Below are 19,350 nucleotides of genomic sequence, written 5' to 3' on the forward strand. Positions count from 1 at the left end.
TTATGCACACAATCACATTGGTTTGGACTATTTATTATGCACACCGTACACATGCACGCACCTACACTTGATTGGTACAGCACCTGAGTTTAGACATGTGCGAGATCAAATAATTAAAGTTTCGAGTAGCAGGACTTGAATGACAAGGTCTCTTTGGCGTTGTGCGACGGCGATCTAATTAAAGTTTCGACCGAAGAAAAATGACAAAACATTTTTCACTCTCGTTTTTTTTGTTTTTTTTACCGATCATTATGACTTGACAGCTTCATCACCGGTGGCCTTTTGCCATGACGTACAATTGTAGTCAGAAGTCTCTGCATTCCAATTAATTAAAGTTTTATAGTATAATATTTGACAAATTACTCTCCAACTTCACACCATTTTCTGCTCTTATACAAACTTCATTATTTGGTAGGGTTGTAACTGACCCAAAAATAATATTTAATTATATATGCTCCATCCACTATTCTTTGTATTCTTTGTATCAAAGTTCTCAAATAAACAATAAAGTAATTTTGAATTCACAAAATTTGGAAAAATACAATTTTGAAACATTATTCATAAATGAATGACTAATCTTGGATTGGATATCCTTCCAACTCCAAAAAAATTCAAATTCACAGAAATGAAAAACAATTGTATACTCATAACACTATATATACTGGAAAACACACCCACACAATAAATATATATATAATATATGTATAATCTGGGACGAAGTCAGGATTTAAAGTGAGACAGGGCACGGTGCACAAAAAAAATATACAGCCTATATATATATTTATATATTATAAAAATTATAAAATTCGAAAGTTGCACGTAAAAAGAAAGAATTTTAAGAAATAGAAGTGAAAAAAGAAAGAGAGAACTTTAAAAGAAAAAGTTAAAGAGTTTCAATTAATGAATGATATTTTGACTTTTTTTATTAAAGAAATTTAAGAAATTGGATGAATAAAAGAGAAAATAATAAGAGAATTTTAGAAACCACAATATTTAGGAGTATTGTATAATTTTTTCATATATATAGAAAAAAATTAAAAAATTACCACATATATTATAAAGTGTAGGCCCGCTCAGGAGAGGCATGTGCCCCAGGCCTTCATTGACTTCGTCCTGCATATAATACGCAAGTACTCTTACATTTTTCGTATTTATATTTTTTACTAGTAAAACATTCTAATGGTCAAACTAAATTAAGTACAAAAAAAATAAAATAAAATAAAAATATCACTAGAATCAAATCCTCAAACGAAAATATCAAAATATTCAAGAATCGTTTTAGAACAGGTAAAAGGTAATTTTAGAGGCTTAAAAGAACCAATTTATCAAAAAAATGACATAGACCACAAGTAAAATTTGTGTGTTAAATTTGATTATTGGATCGCTTATGGTTCAAAATGGGTCATCAAACTGTAAAAATATATTTTTTCAAATGAAAATTTTAATAACCTTGGTGGGAAGAGAATTTTATACAAGTTTACAAGTAGCTAAAGAAGGTGCACATGTTTTTGACCGTGTTCTAGAATCTACACATTTTTTGACCGTGTTCTAGAATCTACACATGTTCTTAGCGTGAGAAATGAATTCCATATGTACAAGCCAAACCTATATTTGATTTCACATTAGGCCTAAAAAGTCCAACTCTTCTATCATTTTTCTTCTCTATATATCTCTTGTTATAACAAGTGCAATTTGTCTCTCTCTCTCTCTCTCTCTCCCCCCCTCTCTCGATCAAGTCTAAACAAGGCTCTAAACATGGCTTTGCCAAAGGGAACAATATCGATGATGAGTGAATTGGATTGGTTTAAGAAAGGAGGAATGAGGCAAGTTGATATTAAACGACATCGTGTAAGGGTCCCATCTGATCACAAGAACATTGTAATTAGGAAGGCTGCTTCTATATCTACCATACGATGTTTGAAAGGACACGTTACCCCTCCACCTACTGTTCTTGATGCCATTAATAACAATAATGCCCCTTCTTCTTCTTCTTCTTCTTCTTCTTCTTCACTTCTACCCAAAGTTAATGTGACAAGAAAAGACTTCCCTCTTCATTTCAAGTTTGGATGCTCCACTTCTGCTCTTCAGGTTCTCTCTCTCTTTTATACATACATATATATATATAATGAATTCTCATTTTAATAATTAATTAATTTGTAATCTTATATATTTGGATTGGTGCAGACAGAAGGAGCAGGAGATGAAGGCGGAAGAGGTCCAAGCACCTGGGATAGTTTTATCCAAGATGGAATAGGAGAAACAGATATAGCTGTGGATTCATATCACCGATATCCAGTAATATATATATATATATATATTTTTTGTTATTACTACATTACTTATAAACAAAAGAGAGTTTATTGTACCAAAGATAAGAATGAATAGCATTTCCTTTATATCGAAAAGACAAAAACTAGGAAATGTTTAGATTTTTCAATATAACACTAACAATTAATGAGTTGGCAATGTTTTTGCTGTAACAGGAAGATGTCCAGCTCCTCAAGGCAATGGGAGTTGACACTTACAGATTCTCCATTTCTTGGTCAAGGATCCTCCCTGGTATATATATATATATATATATATATACACACACACACACACACACATGTTCCTCATATTCTATAATATATATATATATATATATATATATATATATATATATATATATATTATTCAAATACTGTAACAACCTCAAAGACAAACATTTTGGAAAATAAAAAGGTAATGACATTCAGAATGAAAGATAAGTTTGAATAAGACAAACAAAAAAAAAAAAAAAAAAACACCATATGGAGTATTCATGCTTATCCCCTTATTGATCGTTCGATGTTGTTGATATTAAAAACTTACAGATGGTACAGTGAGTGGTGGAATAAACCATGAGGGCATTGACTTCTACAACAATTTCATCCATGAATTAATCCGAAATGGTTAATAATTTTGTATCATTTCAATTTTTATTATTATTATTATTATTATTATTTTGGTTGTATTTTTGTGTTCTTAAATTACAAATTAAATTTGAATGCAGGGATAACCCCATTTGTGACGCTCTTCCACTTTGATTTACCAACAGCACTGCAAAATAAGTATAAAGGTTTCTTGAATAGCCAGATTGTGTAGGTGAAATCTGATATTGATTGATCTTAATTTCATAATATTATAGTACAATGTAATTACTTACATATCATTTTAATTTTATTGTTTTCAGGGATGATTTCAAAGCCTATGCCGATCTGTGTTTCCAAACATTTGGTGACAGAGTGAAGCATTGGAGTACAATCAATGAGCCACAAGTATATGGGCTGTATGGATACCAAATTGGAATGGATAACCCAAATGCAAACACCGCAACAGATCCTTTCCTTGCCACCCATAACATTCTTTTAGCCCATGCCCACGCTGCTAAACTCTACAAACAAACTTATCAGGTCGTTACTTAAAAGGAAAACCATAAGTAGTTCCCGCACATCTAATTAAATGACATGTGTCCAATTTTCGAACTCTTTTATTATCACTACTCTTATTTATAAATTTACTCACCCACTTATAACTACTTGCATTGGGGCTTATTTTTTTTTAATCCATAGCCAATTCAAAAGGGAGAGATTGGTATTTCGCTGGTGACTCAATGGTTTGAGCCACATACAGACACGAGACAAGATAAAGATGCATCTGAGAGAGCGTTGGATTTCTTGGTCGGATGGTTAGTAGTCGAATTTTTGGCAAACCAAATGACCAAAGTCTAAATTGCTTATTCATCAATTTTATTTATTTATTTAATTATGTTGTTTTGAAAAATGAAAAATAGGTTTATGGATCCATTGGTGTTTGGTGATTACCCATTTATCATGAAGGCTCTTGTGAGGGATGGGCTTCCCACATTCACAGAGGATGAAAAAGCATTAGTGAAAGGGTCTTTCGATTTCATTGGCGTCAACTACTATACTTCTAGATATGCAGCTGCTCTTCCAATTAATCCAAATGATATCTATACCACCCCTGACCAGTACCAGCATGTTGAACTCAAAGGTATATATTATATACCATACGTAGTTTTAATTGCATAGATTTTTCTTTAGCAATTGAAAAATACATGACAATGGTTATTTGTCAAGTTCAAGTTTTGCTCGAGCTCAAGCTAAAGACAATAAATTTTAATTCTGATCTTTCCTGTGCTCCTCTTGTTTGTCATTGTCGCAGTGGACAGAAATGGAAAACCCATTGGTGAATTGGTAAGATCATATATATATATATATATAATAGATGATAGATGAATGAGACGAAAATTTTAGTTGTTGGTTCGGAAAAACTATAATGAGCGTAAAAGCTCATTGATCAGTATATACCTACTCTTCTTCTTAACTCCATTTCAGGCACCTGGGAGTGATGCCATCTACTTCTACCCACAAGGCCTTAGAGATGCCTTGGTATACATAACTCACCAGTACAACAATCCCAAAATCTACATCACTGAAAACGGTTAGTTAGTTAAAGAGTCGGTTGATTCTCTCTCTCTCTCTCTCTCTCTCTAAAATAAAATGGACGACTTACAGTTTTAAGTACAGGATATCCGGAGAAACGAGATGACACTCTCCCGGTAGAGATTGCCATTCAGGACAATGCCCGTATTCAGCATATACTCAGCCATCTTTATGCAATTTCAGAAGCTATGAAGTAAATTCTTAGCCATCTGCATTCTATAAATAAACTACTCTTCTTTAGCTCACCTTATTGTCTGATTCTTTGGAGTGCAGGTTGGGAGCAAACGTTAACGGCTACCTCATGTGGGCTTTGATGGACTGCATGGAAATGGGTTCAGGTTACCAAGTTCGATTTGGTCTAAACTACACCGATTATCTCAAAGGCTTGAATCGAGTCCCGAAGAAATCAGCTGGTTGGCTTAAATCTTTCTTGGGTGCACCTTGTTGATGACCTCGGTTGTTCCACATCATCTATTCTGCTTTCTTCTTCATTGTTTTGCGCAAATGTCTTCTTTTTCTCTCCTCATATGCCCACTTCTCTGTAGTAGTAACTTTTTCTGTAGTAATCTCATATATTATGAAGAAATAATCAATTTTCTTGTCTAAATACACACCAAGTTAGCAGGACAATTCCAGAATATCAGCATGTTAAAAATAATCAAATTTGAAATAACTGATTCAGCCTCAACTACACATTTTCTTCTTCACTGGGACGACTAAGTATTTACATACCCGAAACTTGTCTTGCAGTGTATAAATGATCTCTAATCAAATTTGAAATAACCAAATCCGTCTAAACTGCACATTTTCTTCTTCATTGGGACTAGAGTTATATACGCTATTAATTATCCAAAAAAAGTTGCATACGCTAAACATGTCTAGTAGTATATAAATGATCTCAGTCGAGAAATCATATTTACCCCACCTAACCTAACTTTTTAACACGCATATATATATATAGCAACTGTACCATATCTCTCTATTCATTAAATACAAGGAGAGCTTGCAGCTTCTAATGCCAAATAGCTTGGATACAATCAGCTTCACAAGCCTGCTTCAACTTTGCAGTTTCCCGCACAAGAATGTTACCATAGCCATTGTCCTGCTTCACATCTACATACCCTCCAGTTTTCAGAACCTGCAAATTGGTGACCAAACAACAGCATTATACACTAGCATGTTGCATCATAATTTCTAACATACTGAGCAAAACTTCCGATTTATAATTTTGTACTGATATTGTATGCCTCCTTTTAGGAACCAAGTCCATGTGGTGGCCATGGTTGACAGGGTGGAGGTGCTCTAATGGCATACAAAATTACATGCTACGCATTCTGTTCTCCCATTTTAAATTTATGGACAATTTATTTTCTAAACATTTCCTCTCTTCTACTGTCCAGACACCTAGCATAACCCAACCAATTTCTATAGTTGATGAAACTTAGGTGACTGTGTAGTACATGGGAAAAGTATAAAATGGCTCATGTCCAACACCTTATATCAGAGGTTGGGTTATCCCTGATACTGTAAGAAACAAATGGAACAAAACACCTTACCAGTATTTCATAGAATAGCCTTGCACTTTCTTTCTTGTTTTTTCCTTTCAGAACCAGCAACAAGTTCATGGCGTGTTTCCCACTTTGTTTCTTCCCATTGAGAAAGTTTTTGTGCAGATACCCTGCTATTATTCTGTGCACCACACGTTTAACAAGTTGAACGTTTTCTAAAAGGCTTGCGATAAAAGCTGACATTTAAGCCAAAACAGGAAAATTGCCTAAACCCTGAGAAGTTACCTGGTTCTCTCTGACCATCCACCTGCAAATTGTAATCAGTATCTTCAAAATTCAAACTTCCATAGAATTTGAAAACAAAAAGAAAAAGGCAAAACATATCTTTAACAATAGGATTGGATAATAGGCATAGTTCTCACGTGTTTCCTGATAATCTCCTTCGCATGAATTTATCTCCTGACAATAATTTAGACGTTTGTAACAATCAGTCTTCAGGTGTTGCCAAATAAGGCAAATTTAAGTACAAAACAATATTTCAGATCCAAAAGGCAGCAGAGAGCATATCTTTTTTACAGTAATATGCAGCAGAGAGCAGAATTTTTTTAAAAAACAATATGCAGTAAAAAACAGATTATAAAAATAGAAACCAGCTTACAAGGCAGCATCCATGTTCTAAATACAGGATTGAAACATCAAATTTGAAAAAGGTCCAAAACTTTCTTTTGATAGATCTTCTTTCAAAAACAAATTTTAAATACATATTGAGTGGACACATCCACTATAACCCTACTCTATAATAATGATATGATTACCTCACTCAACAAGCTGATATCCAGTTCTTGATCGTCACTTAGAGACAGCCCTTTCAGCACACTTTCAAAAGAGTTCGCCGGTCCCACTTTATCTGAGTTACTAATTTCGGGGACCTCATGTAGTCTCAATGAAGTTGAGTGGGTAACAGGTGTTGAAGGAGCTATATCTGTTTGATCTGGAAATCTGTAAACAGTTGGGGGTCCTGATAGATCTAAATTTCCAGGAGGTTCCACGACGACATCAGGCGTTGAAGGAGCAGTTGCTGTTCGTTCTGGAGATCTATGAACAGTTTGGGACCCTAATAAATCTATTTTTTCAGGAGATTCCACAGTTTTAACGGTCTCTGGGCACTTTAATTTCTTATTAAAGAAGAGAGATCTAAGCTCTAGTGAAGTACCTGCAGGAGCTACAGTTAGTACGTAAGTAGCATAGCACATCTAGTATACCAGTGAATAGACAGCGAAAGAAAACTAACCAAGGATCAAAGGCTCCAGGAAACTCTGAGGGAGATTGGAAAATTGACTGGCTTTCCAGGCATGAAAAGCAGTATGAGGAGCTTTTCTTCGCTTACATACTAAGTCACTTGAGTTATCAATTTGTTGCTTGAGCATCCTGTAAAATTTAAACATGTAATGCTGTGTCAAGGCCTTCAGTCTCCAAGTCCACAGAAAACAATTTTTTTGGACAACATCGATACATTCTAATTCTAACATGACTAAAAGACAACATCAATCATCAGAATCGGCAGCCCAATGATATTTACAGTACTGTTACTGTCTCAAATTTCAATTGTTATTTTATTTAATTTACACTTCTTCAATTCTTTTGACGTGGGTGCATAAAAGTTGCATTGGTGATTGTAATAAAATTTAAATCATATAAGGCTCTTCTACTTTTTGTTATAAAATTGGGAAGTAACACTGAATATACCGGAGAGTTTTTATGTTTTGTCCTTTGCATTTAAATCATATTTAATAGAAATCATTCAAAGTATATATTTGCATGAGAAGCTTCGTCAACCTTCTTTTGATAAATATTAATTTGAAGGCCAAACCTAGATAGTTGTACGATTGTAAAAGGCCTCACTTAAAGTCTCCATTGTAGGCCTCAAATTGTATTGAGCTTGCCCTGATGTCAAGCCAAAGTCCACACGTGTAGAGTTCCCCAAGATACAAACTCACTATAAAGACAAATCAATTGTGCACATATGTATCAACTTAGTTTAGTGGTAAGAATTTATGTGATTTAAAAAGTCATATCATGATAATGAATGGCTTTATTATTATTATTATTTTCTGCTGTTAGAAACTATTAGGACTCGTGAAAAGTTATAAGCTGCTACTTAAACCATGTTTTAAAACACAAACTCGTGTAACCTGCAATTCTAAGTACGAGCAATCAAGAGTAACCTCCACTTATTACATGCAATGGATTAAACTCGAGGTTACTGTTGTAGAGTAACCTCCATTTATTACATGCAAAGGATTAAACTCGAGGTTACTATTGCGTACCGATTAGGTATGACGATGATGTCATCAAAGAAACATTTTCTTTTCCTTGAAATCCTGGTACGCTCCTTAGTAGCTGGAGTTCGCACAGCTATAAACTCTGGTGTAGTAACACCTGCATTGAGAGAAGATTCATTCATATTTGAAAAGATCGTTAATTAAAATAATTTATAGGAAATTAAAATTCTAGCTTTCAGCTAAACTTCACATATGTTCTAAAAACTACAAAAATAGGACATCTGCCATTGAGTAAGCAAATAGGATATATTTAAAAAGATTTTTTATATGTGTATCCAATATATTATGCAGCAATACATAAGAATAAAAGCCTTATTTGGCTCAGTATGCACCTGAAGCATCCCGGAACTTGGACTCAGGGGTTACATCAAAGGTAATGGATACTGGATGGTCTTCTGTAGTAATCTGATGCTTTTCGCTTACTGGGTTTGTCATTACTGGAAACTTTATCTGCTCCAAATCCATATGTTTCTCTTGATCAAATAATCTAGTGAGTTCTGGATCCGGATATTCTTTATCAGCCGAAAAAAATGTATCAGTGTCCGGAAACTTTATCTGCTCTCCGGCAGTATGATGCGCTTCACCAAATGATCTAACAAATTCTAAGTCGTCCTCAGCCTCATCAAGCATCATAGGGTCCAGGCGTTCTTCTAGATAGGACTTATCACCTCGAAGTTTTTCCAGGCTTGCTTCCAAGTTGCTCATATCATGTAATGGACTTGCCAATAGATCATTGTCCAAAAAGTCAGGTAAATGAAAACTGCAATAGGAATGTCAAGTTAAACTGAACTCGACCAAAGATATATATTTTGAACTTCTGATGAAGATATATGAGATATGGTGACATACTCTCTAACCAGAGTGTAACTTGTTGAGGAAGTTCCAAAACGCGCAGCAGCCTCCTCACAGTGATACTGCAAAATTGTGAAAACTTACTAATATATCCTCATTGACATAATTACTCACAGTGCCCAATGCTTTCTAATGAAAACTTGAGAACTAAAAAACTGTTATTCTACGTACAACTTGCTAAGATATCACTCAACCATATTAGGTCTAGAGAGAGTCATTTGACCCAAAAATCCAATTTCACCTGGCTTCACTTATCAAGGGTTAAACCATCACAATAAGATCTAAACAAATTCAGATTACATGGGTGATGAATTAAATTGATGATTCAGTTTGTACCAACATCCTGCAGATGGATCCAACTGAATTTGTGACAACATTATAATAAGTTATTTTAATAGAGCATATCTGGAACAACCCTGTTTGATCTATCGAGTCCAAATTTAATACATATTACACCTAAATGTATTTCCTAGAACTTCTCTAGTTATTTCAGCATTCCAACTCCCTGAATTTCCCTCTTTTTTCTTCATTGGCAAGAAACACACTCACACACACTTTTTTTGCCCACACTCAGGCTCAAACCCCTCCCCTCCTCTTTGAGGATGGGGAGGTTATACCATTGGGCTAGATGCCCTTTGGTAATTTCCCATCTTTAGTAAATGAATCAAAAATTTCGCATTGTGCAGTTGCATAAAGCAACAGTTCAATCATTTAACTGATCATGTAAAGGACGTGGAGAGAGAGAGAGAGAGAGTATTCCTAGAACTAAACAAGTTGCCTGATTGGTGGAAGTGCTTCGAAAGAGTTGTGGGGTTGAAGTATACCAGTCAATTTAGAGAAAAATGTTGTAAGATGATTTTAAGGCTACCAACATTCTATGGTACAGAATATTGAGAAATCAAGACTATAGCTACAATAAAGATGTAGAAACAAAATTAGCAAAATTAGGTTACTATGTGCTATGGTATGGAATATTGAATAATCGAGAGAATGGCTAATATAAGGATGTAGAAAATAAATAATAGAAAATTAAGGAGGAAGATAGTTGGTAATGAATGCATAGATAATATATATATATATATATATAAATTCAAGGCACTTATCAAAATATATATATATATATATATATATATAAATTCAAGGTATAACCAGGTAAGGTTAGGCTGAGGGACGCCAGCTGAGTAGCTCTTGTGCCAAAAAAAAAAAAAAGCAGAAAGTAATTTGGTTCAAATTAGTACTGCTGCCAGTATAAGAGCATGTAAAAGAGAGTGAGAGTCGAAGCTACAAGAAATAAATTAAGGAAAAACTATAAATTATTATTGAACTTCCCAAACAGAGAAAAGAAATTCAATAAGTCAGGTTCAGAGACTGGCTCGGTTTTAAGTCAAAAAGTAACATTGTTGAAGGACCCTATCACCCTAATATAATAACAACTGAACATCTTTAGGACCAGATTATATATATATAAATTAAGATAACTTTGGAGCACAAAAACTTTCAATAACTGTCCCTAATAGTTTTGGAGCACACTTAAAAATATCATGCCAAGTGAATTTTACAGACACAAAGATTTGCTAACGGTGCATAATACATACCTTGTCAAATGAATGATTCCCAATTACCTCATTTTTCCATGCATCTCTTTCTACAAAAAGGGCAAATAAGTAAGATGGCACATCGTGAATGAAGTAATAAATAACTCAATGTGAATCTAATACCTTTAAGCATGATCTCCTCATGAGCTATCACATTGCCTCTGTAGAATTGGCGAAAGAAACAGCGGTTCAGAATGGTTAATAGGAAAGACATAAAATAAAACACTTCTTGTGATTTTCAGCATATAATATAACTCACCCGCTTACATCTTCCAAGATCTCCAGATCAAAAGCATCAAGTTCAAAGCTCTCTGGTAAGGTAATAGAGACATAAGGTGTGCACATTGCTTCCAAATGCACACTACCTTTTTTAATACCCGCAAAATCATTGATTTTAATCAGGATATCATGACAGTCATGGAACAAATACTCAACTTTCTTTGCGTATATCCTCACAACACCAAGAAGAAGGTAACCTATTATTCTATATGTGACAATAGGAAATTCATCCAGCAAGATTTTATCTGGAAAAGAGAGAGAGAGAGAGAGAGAGAGAGAGAGAGAGAGAGAGAGAGAGAGATAAATTGGGGGAAAGGTGTCAGAGAGATTAAGACGACAGCAAATTAATGAATAAAATAAAATAACTTCACCAAAAAACTAAAATTTGCCAAAATATACTAATTCTCTTCAAAATACCACAATAAGAATGTTCCTAATTTATGCTTTGACAGTATCTACCTCCCAGAAAACTGACTCAAACCTTTGGGATTTAGACAATTGCCACTCCATACCAAATCATCTGGAACTCAAACTACTAAGGCTGAACATAAAACAACTGATTCTGAATTTTAAACATACTGCCACTCTTATCACCGTCGTAGCAACACAAACATCACCACCCTCTCGTTGTTGAGGACAATACCATAGCATACGTTATTTCCCCACTAACATCATCTTCATCACCAACAAAGCCACCTCAACTGCAACATAAATGGGGGCACAGGCACTAAAACTAGCACAGCCATCACACAACTAACACAACATAGTAGTATATACACTTCCACCTCTACTACCTAGCAGGCTAGCACAAATGCTTAATACTTCATATTTAAGATAGAGAGTAACTAGGAATTTGATATCCACTGTCTGACTCTAGGTCCCCCATTTCACTGTTACATTATCAAACTCAGACCAGATAACACCAGAAAAAATAAAATGAAGTTTAGGGCCACAATACACTAATGTCAATGACCAAATAAAACATTGAAACCCTTTGGCTTGGAGATGACGGTAATTGGTGTGCTGAAACTAGGGAAATAACAAACAAGAAGAAAAACCCAAATATCCAGCTTTAGTTCATCCTTTTTACTAAAGCATACTCGAACCATGTTTTAAAAAACCCATTTGAAAATTTGTAAAAACTGCTTCCTAAATTGATATTTCCATAATAATGAAAACAATGGTCATAGTACCTATATTTGAAACTTCCTAGTAATATAAGTGAGGGTTTCCATTGTATTTTCAGTTTTCTCCAAACTATTATCTGCTTACCATCTCACACCTTAAGGTCTTATTTTCCACTTCTTTCATGCATGTTCCATACCCACTTCTTGGCAGGTAAATGTAATCTATAGTTGAAACCGACAGCTAAAAGGCCAGCTTCCTTTCCAGTTGCAACATAGAACCACCTATTTCATAAAAACTCCATTGTATCTTTAGATAACTTAATACATGGTACAGAAAATAAGCACCCACAAATAACACTGTCTCCGAGATAATTTTCACGTTCTTTAAAAAATGGATAAATTGAAGAACTATGTGTCCATTTCATAAACAAACGATTACAGTAAAGAGAATTGATAAGCAATTACAAAAGAGGAAACAGGAAATTTAAAGGAGTGGAACAGAAAATAAGTACGTAGTATAAAATTTCACCAACAGCAAAAATATGTATAACTTAATCAGCCATTATATTACAAATTATGGATTTCTATCTCCAATGCCAAATCACCTGATTCCAACAATCAAACAATGATACTGCAATTACCATCGTTACTTCCTAGAACAATATCCACAGGTAATAAAGAGCCTAAGTGTCCGTGTCGACAAGGAACAGATGAACAAAGAATCAGAAAACCACAATTTAATTAAGCACCCATCAAAAGACCCAAAATCTAGGTTACAAATAAAGTACTAGAGAACCAAACTAAACAGTAAAAAAATTAAAGTTCAAGAAGGAAAAACCCCAAATGTGTATAAGCTAATTTAGCACAAATACATTTGCCCTTAACATTAAACACCCATTAGAAGAAATTTCTCACACAACTTATAAACCCCCAAAACGCAACTCTCCGCTTTTCTCCTCAGTAGAAAAAACACTTCTACACGTAAATCTTTCAAATGGAAGAAATAAGGATTAAACAGAACAAAACAAACATGCCCTCCGCTAGGTTATCGGGGAAACAAATCAAGAGAGAAAATAGAAGAATAAAAGAGTCAAAAAATTAAGGCATTTGTAATCATATTCAAGTGTTTCCTTTATCTACTAGACTTTCCTGTAAAAGAAAATGCAGCAGAAAGTTTAAAAAGGCGAAGAAAGAAGAGAAATACACATAAATTTGGTCTCACCAACGGAAGTAGAGATATCAATCTGAGTAACTTGGTGCTTCTTGAGCCTCTTGTGACAATGAGCAGCAACCCATATGGTGCCTAAAGGCCCCTTTCTGAAAAGAAGGCACTGCGGGAAGAACATGTCTAGTCTCTCTAAACTTCTTTCTCTCTCTCTATAATATGTGTGTATATCTGTGAACTTGCTTCTGAAATTCAAAAGATGAGAAGAAAACTGCTGCAAGTTGGAGGTGGAATGGGCTGTTTTGAGAGAGAAGGAAACGGTCGAGCAGAGTAGAGTACTAAGAAAGTCTCGGAATTTCACCAATTACAATAATAAATTTAACCCAAAAGGGAAATATTTGTTCAAAAATAAAATAGTACCATTTGCATTGAACAATGAGATAAGAAGGGACTAAACTGACCATAATGTCCTTTCTAATATATATATATATATATATATATATATATATTTTGCCTTGTCCTTTCTAATATTACCATAGTGTTCCAAGTATAAAACTCGAATTGCTATGTAGAAAAACAAAAATTGGAATTTGAGAAAATGTTACTAGTTTATATTATTATGTCAAAACTAAACTTTATATTATTATGTCTAGAAATAAAATAAAATAAAAAATTATATTATAATGTCAAAATTATACTTAATCCATTTTTGACTTGAGCCTCTAAATTAGAGCTAGATTTGAGGGTTATAGGTGATTGTACAAGTCATGGTTGGATGTTTCTCGTTATCTTAAAAAGCCCGATTTCAAACATTGCATCCATTAATTTCTAATATAACCTTCGTACTTGAAAATTTAAGAAAAAAAGAATTATAGACAGCCATTTCATCAAATAAAATAAGTTATCCCATTTTAAATCAAAAAAATAACCATAACCTTAAGGGATCGAAATGTGAAGAAGAAATTAGTTTAACTCTTTAGATCTCTATCTAACTTGTGAGAAAACAACAAAGATCCCTCTCGAGAGAATCCAAATATTTATTTATTAATAACCATTTTCAATATTGATCTAAGCTACCAAATATATTCCGGTAACAATCCTTTACTGACTCCAATCTAATTCAATAAAGTCTCAGCATTTAAAATTCTTTATTTACAAAGAATAGAAGATTTTTAAGTCCTCATTTTTATTTACTAAATTCTATCCTATGCTATCTTAGTATCTTAAATTCTTTAATAGAAGTTTTCTTTTTGGAATTTATGTTTTATTTTTTCCTTATTTTTGTGAGTATAAGTGACATACATAAACCCATACATAAAGAGGAATTTTGTATATTTTAGTTTGTCATTGTTTGTTATTCTTTAATATATATATATATATATATATATATATATATTTGCAATATTCTTTAATAAAAAAAAAAAAAAATTGACAATCAAGAATAAAATAGTACCATGATAAAAGATTTGATGCCTGCCGGCGTTTGCAGTCTTTGCACACCAACGGCAACTTTCTATAAACAGGACATGAAATTATGAAAATATTAAATTCAAATAAATAGATTTATTATTATTTATTTATTTTTAGTATTTTTTTTTTTTTTGCAAGTAATTAAATTCGTTAATTTATGCATGGCCAGCTCTCGTATTTGACAGCGGTACGTGTCACCGTCCCTTTTACTTTAACAAGAATGGGCAGGTCCATGAGTTAACCCGACGAGGTGTATTCAGGCGCACAAACTCTTCACTCTTCCTGCCACGTGTATTTTCTCTATTGGTTAAGAGTCCATTATTACATTAGTGGGAGACCACAAAACCAAGCTGTCACCAATTCAATGTGTCAAATTTTTTTTGAACAATTTTTTTTAACCCCTAAAATGCACCAACCAACTCAATGTTATGTTTGATTGCGTCAAAACAGTGTCTCCCATTTCAAATTTAAGACACCCATTGGTAGGTGAATTGTTCTATTATGTTAGAAGGGGAAGAAAAATATAAATAAGTATATTAGAATGACTTTTACAAAGTTTGACTTACTTATAAATAAATATGAGATTTATTATTTTTTTGCATCTCCTCGAAGCTTGCCTCATTTTGTAAAAATCATAATTTCCGTTTTGTCATAAAATTGATTTGAAGTAACCAAAATGTCCTTCAATTAAGTAAAAATACCATATTACCCTTATAAAGACAGACATTCAATTACAAAAAAAAAACACTTGCATCAATAGTCAAAACAACCCCAAGATAGTTATATGCATATACCCATTTCTCTCTGTGTGCATATATATATACACATGCATACACAAATATATATATTAATCCACCACCACCATTTCTTTCCTGCAAGCCGGCGGCGCCGTCGCCCCTACCACCAAAACAGTAGCACTGAAATCAGCCAATTCTAACCCAAAAATTTCTGAACTCATAATACCCTAAAAAATAATGGCATCTTTCAGGCTTTCTCCAACAATTTCGATGTCGATCTAGTCGATTTGCTTTTCTTACATCTATTCTAGATAGAGATGAGATATATGATGTATTTTTGTGTTGTTGAGAGTTACACGGGTTTTTAAGAACTATTTTATTTGAAAAGGCATTGAGGGCATTAGTGGTGGATCGCCGGAGTTAATGGGATGCAATTGTTGATTGTGTCTCATCAGTTTATGTTGGAATTTTTGTCGAAGATGACGGTGGAATTAGGGAAACTTTGCTGGAACACCATCATTCGACACGAACGACATTGAAACCCTCACGTTCACAGATGTGTAACAAACCCATTTCCATGGTGAGGCAAGACTCTATAAGTTAATGGCTAGTATTCGATGATGACCAGTTGATGAGGCGTTACTCCTTAGATGATGACCGATGGCAAGGTGAAACGATGAGTGAGACAACGGTGGCTAAGAATTTATAATCTGTAATGTGACCCAGTACTGAAAACCCCTATTTGAGACTTGACAGAGGTCAAAATTCGCTCAATTGACACATTTATTGATCTGGGTCGATCTCTGATAGTGTTGAAAATCAATCTTTGTTTGTGGGTCAGTGACCCCTTCTTTTAACCATTCTGGGGGGGGGGGGGGAGAGAATAGAGAAGAAGATGAAAAAAAAAAAATTCAACGTGTGTAAACTTGTAATTTAACATATTAAGATATTTTAATTTTTTTAGTAATATAATAATAAGAGTAAATAAGTAAATTCATTTCAAAATTTGACGGGTTCTGTGCAAAAATAATAACAAATTTTAGATTTAGTTGCAATTAAACCAAACTTTAAGAAAAGTCATTAGTTTACTCAAAAAAAAAAAAACAAAGCACTCCACTGTACGAGTCCCTTACTTTCAAAAACTCCAAAATTAATTATGAAAAAGTTAACATCATTATTTTTTCAATTTAAAAAAATGACAGATATCTTAACAATTATCTTATGAGACTTGCACTCTTGATCCTTTTTTGAGAAGCAAGAGACTGATGCCGCTAAGTCACTGGTCAAGTCATTGATCAGTTGATTTTTTTTTTTTTTTTTTATCCCCACCTATTTTCCTTTCCAAATGCAATTCTTTTTTTTCTTCAATTAAGTAATAAAATATATATATACACACACTCTTTGTGAAACATAGATTTTTATAAATTTTTGTAGACATTTTTTAAAAATATTTTTTAAGATCTTTTAAATTTTGTTTGAAAGTTTGCAACAATAGATATTTATTTTGTTTTTTGAAACTTATAAACCTTTTAGTGATAAAAAAGAATACTTTTAAAGCTTGTGGGGGTGCGTCGCCTACAATATCCTTGTCATGTCCTAAAAATCATAAATATGAGATAAGCGCGACGGCTCAGTAGGAGATGCCTAAAGCATTAGCTTTGGGATCCCTTAAGTCAACATACGAAGAATAGCTAAAAGAAATCGAGGTCATGCGAGGGAATGCCAATAAACCACAATCGACACAAAAATACCATCATGCTATAAAATGTCATGCTTTCCCAATCACAATTCTCGGCCCAACTCAACACACATCGAAAACAATTAACCGACTTTACCAAGGCGAGATTGATTGGCTATCCTTAGTTCCTATCCAGCAACTATTTGGGGTCTAACAATCAACTTTATACGTCCTCACCGGCAAGCGCTCCTTCTAGGTCGAATTAGCCTCAGGCTCGTGAAACCCGATTTCTTTCATAAAATCATTTTCCTAACTATTTCCAAATCATTTTCTTTTTTTTTTAAAAAAAAAAAAAACATTTCAACTACCATTCCCAAAACCATGCTCATGCCATGAGTGAAATCATGCATTATAGAGATTAATATTTTCATGCTTGTAATGTCATAACAATCAATTTATACATATAATCAACATCACATTTAGACATGCTTTCTCAATTCAACATACAATACCATTTCAACTTAATATTTAACAATTAGAGCAAGTAAAATATGAAAATCAAGAAGAGAAACTCAAACAAGAGATAAAGCATGGCACTTTAAACATCCCTACCTCAAGAATGCAACCCAAAGCCTTTAACTCCCAAGCTCGAAATTCCCAAAATACATGTAAGACCAGTTGAGAAATGTAGATCTTGAAGAGTAGAACAATTTTCCTTTTTGTTCCCCACCTAAATCTTCCTTAGCTAGCTCAAATCTTAGAGAGAAGTTTGAGATTTTAGAGAGAGAAAACGAAATGGAGGAAAGAGAGAGTGTGTGATCAGAAGTGAGGGAGAGAAGATTGAAAATGTGTTCCAAGCTTGGCCAATTTCTCCTTAAATGTGTGGTCTAAAATGGGTCAAAAGTCCACCCATGCTCAAATGCCAAATGCCCTCCAAAGATCATTAAAAAATCACCATTGCCACAAAATATCCATCTCCACCCACATTATACATATACATACACATTTAATACATTAATTCACATATAGATAAATGCATTGTAATGGGAAAATAACGTCGAGACCATACAACACGCAAAACGATAAACAAAGAAAAATAAATAAAAAATGAAAATAATGCCTAAAAATTCGGGACGTTACAATATCTTCCAAAAGATATTTTCTTAAACCCCTAATTAAAATATCTCCAAAAGATATTTTTGGAAAACACCCCAAGAAAAAAAAATATTTTTGAAAAATCCTTTCATCTACACCTCTACGGGAGAAAGAATCAATCGTTGAACTTTTCTCCAAAAGTAAAGTTACGCGCTTCGAGGAAATCAACTGGAATGAAAACTCGTGAAGTTAAAAATCAACTTCGAACACGAAAAGTGAGGTTATGCCAAAAAAATAACAAACAGGGAAAAAGATGAAAAATGAATAGTGTCGAAAAAAAAAAATGTGGAAATGACGCGGTCCTTACAAGGAAGTTGTCAATCCAAAGGAAGGAGTCTCGAAAACCATTCCTGAGCACTCGAGACGATACTAAGTGACAAGGAACCGAACTTAGAAAAGAAAAATCAACGGAAAAAATTTATCCATAAAATTTAAGAAAAATGAAAGGAAGAAAAATGACTGAGTCATTACAAAAGTGCCCCTATTCCTATTATATAAAGCAAATTGCATAAAACCTCCTCTACTTTTAATTTTTGGCAAGAAACCTTCCTGAAGGAAGAAGTTCACAGAAATAATCCCCTAACTATCTAATTTGTTGCAAAGTGCTGTTATAATAACTAAAGTGGCCCTTAATATAAATTTAATAAAATGGTGCTTCTTAATATTAAATTAAAATTAATATAAAATTCATTTGACATAGTGTTGTTAGAAAAATTTTGATTATTTTTTTTAAATGGTGAGTCTATAACAAAATGAAAATACCTTGAAACAATTTTTAAAGTTTTCTTAAATTTTTATTTTTTTTTAAATGGCGAGTCTATAAGAAATTTATGAAAATTGTTTTAAGGTATTTTCATTTTCTTATAAACTCATCATTTTAAAAAGAATCAAAATTTTTATAACGACACTATGCCAAATGAGTTTGTAATAATTTTAATTTAATATTAAGGAGCACCAT

The 19,350-nt window shown here is 33.4% G+C and overlaps 2 protein-coding genes across 6 annotated transcripts; one reads left to right on the top strand and one right to left on the bottom strand.

The window, feature by feature from the left end:
• Positions 1–1,693: 1,693 nt before the first annotated feature.
• LOC132286931 (beta-glucosidase 13-like) lies at positions 1,694–5,091 on the top strand. Of its 2 annotated transcripts, none has more exons than XM_059789367.1 (12): positions 1,694–2,088; positions 2,185–2,295; positions 2,484–2,559; positions 2,853–2,930; positions 3,032–3,119; positions 3,212–3,431; positions 3,591–3,706; positions 3,812–4,032; positions 4,204–4,235; positions 4,377–4,482; positions 4,569–4,677; positions 4,758–5,091. In XM_059789367.1, exons 1-12 carry the CDS (start codon positions 1,756–1,758, stop codon positions 4,930–4,932), a joined length of 1,665 nt encoding a protein of 554 aa, XP_059645350.1. In that variant the 5' UTR covers positions 1,694–1,755; the 3' UTR covers positions 4,933–5,091. The 2 variants fall into 2 exon arrangements, with proteins under 2 accessions (XP_059645350.1, XP_059645352.1); XM_059789369.1 differs by having other exon boundaries at positions 1,942–2,088; positions 2,189–2,295.
• A 31-nt stretch (positions 5,092–5,122) lies between these two features.
• Positions 5,123–18,083, bottom strand: LOC132286929 (sister chromatid cohesion 1 protein 2). Of its 4 annotated transcripts, XM_059789366.1 has the most exons (14): positions 17,850–18,083; positions 12,333–12,469; positions 11,041–11,305; positions 10,905–10,942; positions 10,782–10,831; positions 9,184–9,248; positions 8,667–9,094; positions 8,320–8,431; positions 7,284–7,420; positions 6,808–7,205; positions 6,415–6,451; positions 6,278–6,299; positions 6,041–6,173; positions 5,123–5,622 (listed from the first exon to the last, which is right to left on the bottom strand). In XM_059789366.1, exons 3-14 carry the CDS (start codon positions 11,124–11,126, stop codon positions 5,497–5,499), a joined length of 1,632 nt encoding a protein of 543 aa, XP_059645349.1. In that variant the 5' UTR covers positions 11,127–11,305; positions 12,333–12,469; positions 17,850–18,083; the 3' UTR covers positions 5,123–5,496. The 4 variants fall into 4 exon arrangements, with proteins under 4 accessions (XP_059645349.1, XP_059645348.1, XP_059645347.1 ...); XM_059789365.1 differs by lacking the exon at positions 12,333–12,469; XM_059789364.1 differs by lacking the exons at positions 12,333–12,469; positions 17,850–18,083 and adding an exon at positions 13,410–13,737 and having other exon boundaries at positions 8,667–9,052.
• Positions 18,084–19,350: the final 1,267 nt, after the last annotated feature.

Source organism: Cornus florida, unplaced genomic scaffold (assembly GCF_030987335.1).
Source record: "Cornus florida cultivar Cherokee Brave unplaced genomic scaffold, ASM3098733v1 CherokeeBrave_3.0.0_Hap2_Chr11, whole genome shotgun sequence".
In the NCBI taxonomy this organism is placed as follows: domain Eukaryota; kingdom Viridiplantae; phylum Streptophyta; class Magnoliopsida; order Cornales; family Cornaceae; genus Cornus; species Cornus florida.

Coding starts and splice junctions, on each gene's coding strand:
- LOC132286931 (XM_059789367.1), top strand. CDS start 1,756: ATGGCTTTGCCAAAGGGAACAATATCGATGATGAGTGAATTGGATTGG. Junction 2,560..2,852: donor TTGGTCAAGGATCCTCCCTG/GTATATATATAT, acceptor AAAAACTTACAG/ATGGTACAGTGAGTGGTGGA. Junction 4,483..4,568: donor AATCTACATCACTGAAAACG/GTTAGTTAGTTA, acceptor TTTTAAGTACAG/GATATCCGGAGAAACGAGAT.
- LOC132286929 (XM_059789363.1), bottom strand. CDS start 13,533: ATGTTCTTCCCGCAGTGCCTTCTTTTCAGAAAGGGGCCTTTAGGCACC. Junction 10,943..11,040: donor ATCTTGGAAGATGTAAGCGG/GTGAGTTATATT, acceptor CCAATTCTACAG/AGGCAATGTGATAGCTCATG. Junction 10,832..10,904: donor TGAGGAGATCATGCTTAAAG/GTATTAGATTCA, acceptor CCCTTTTTGTAG/AAAGAGATGCATGGAAAAAT.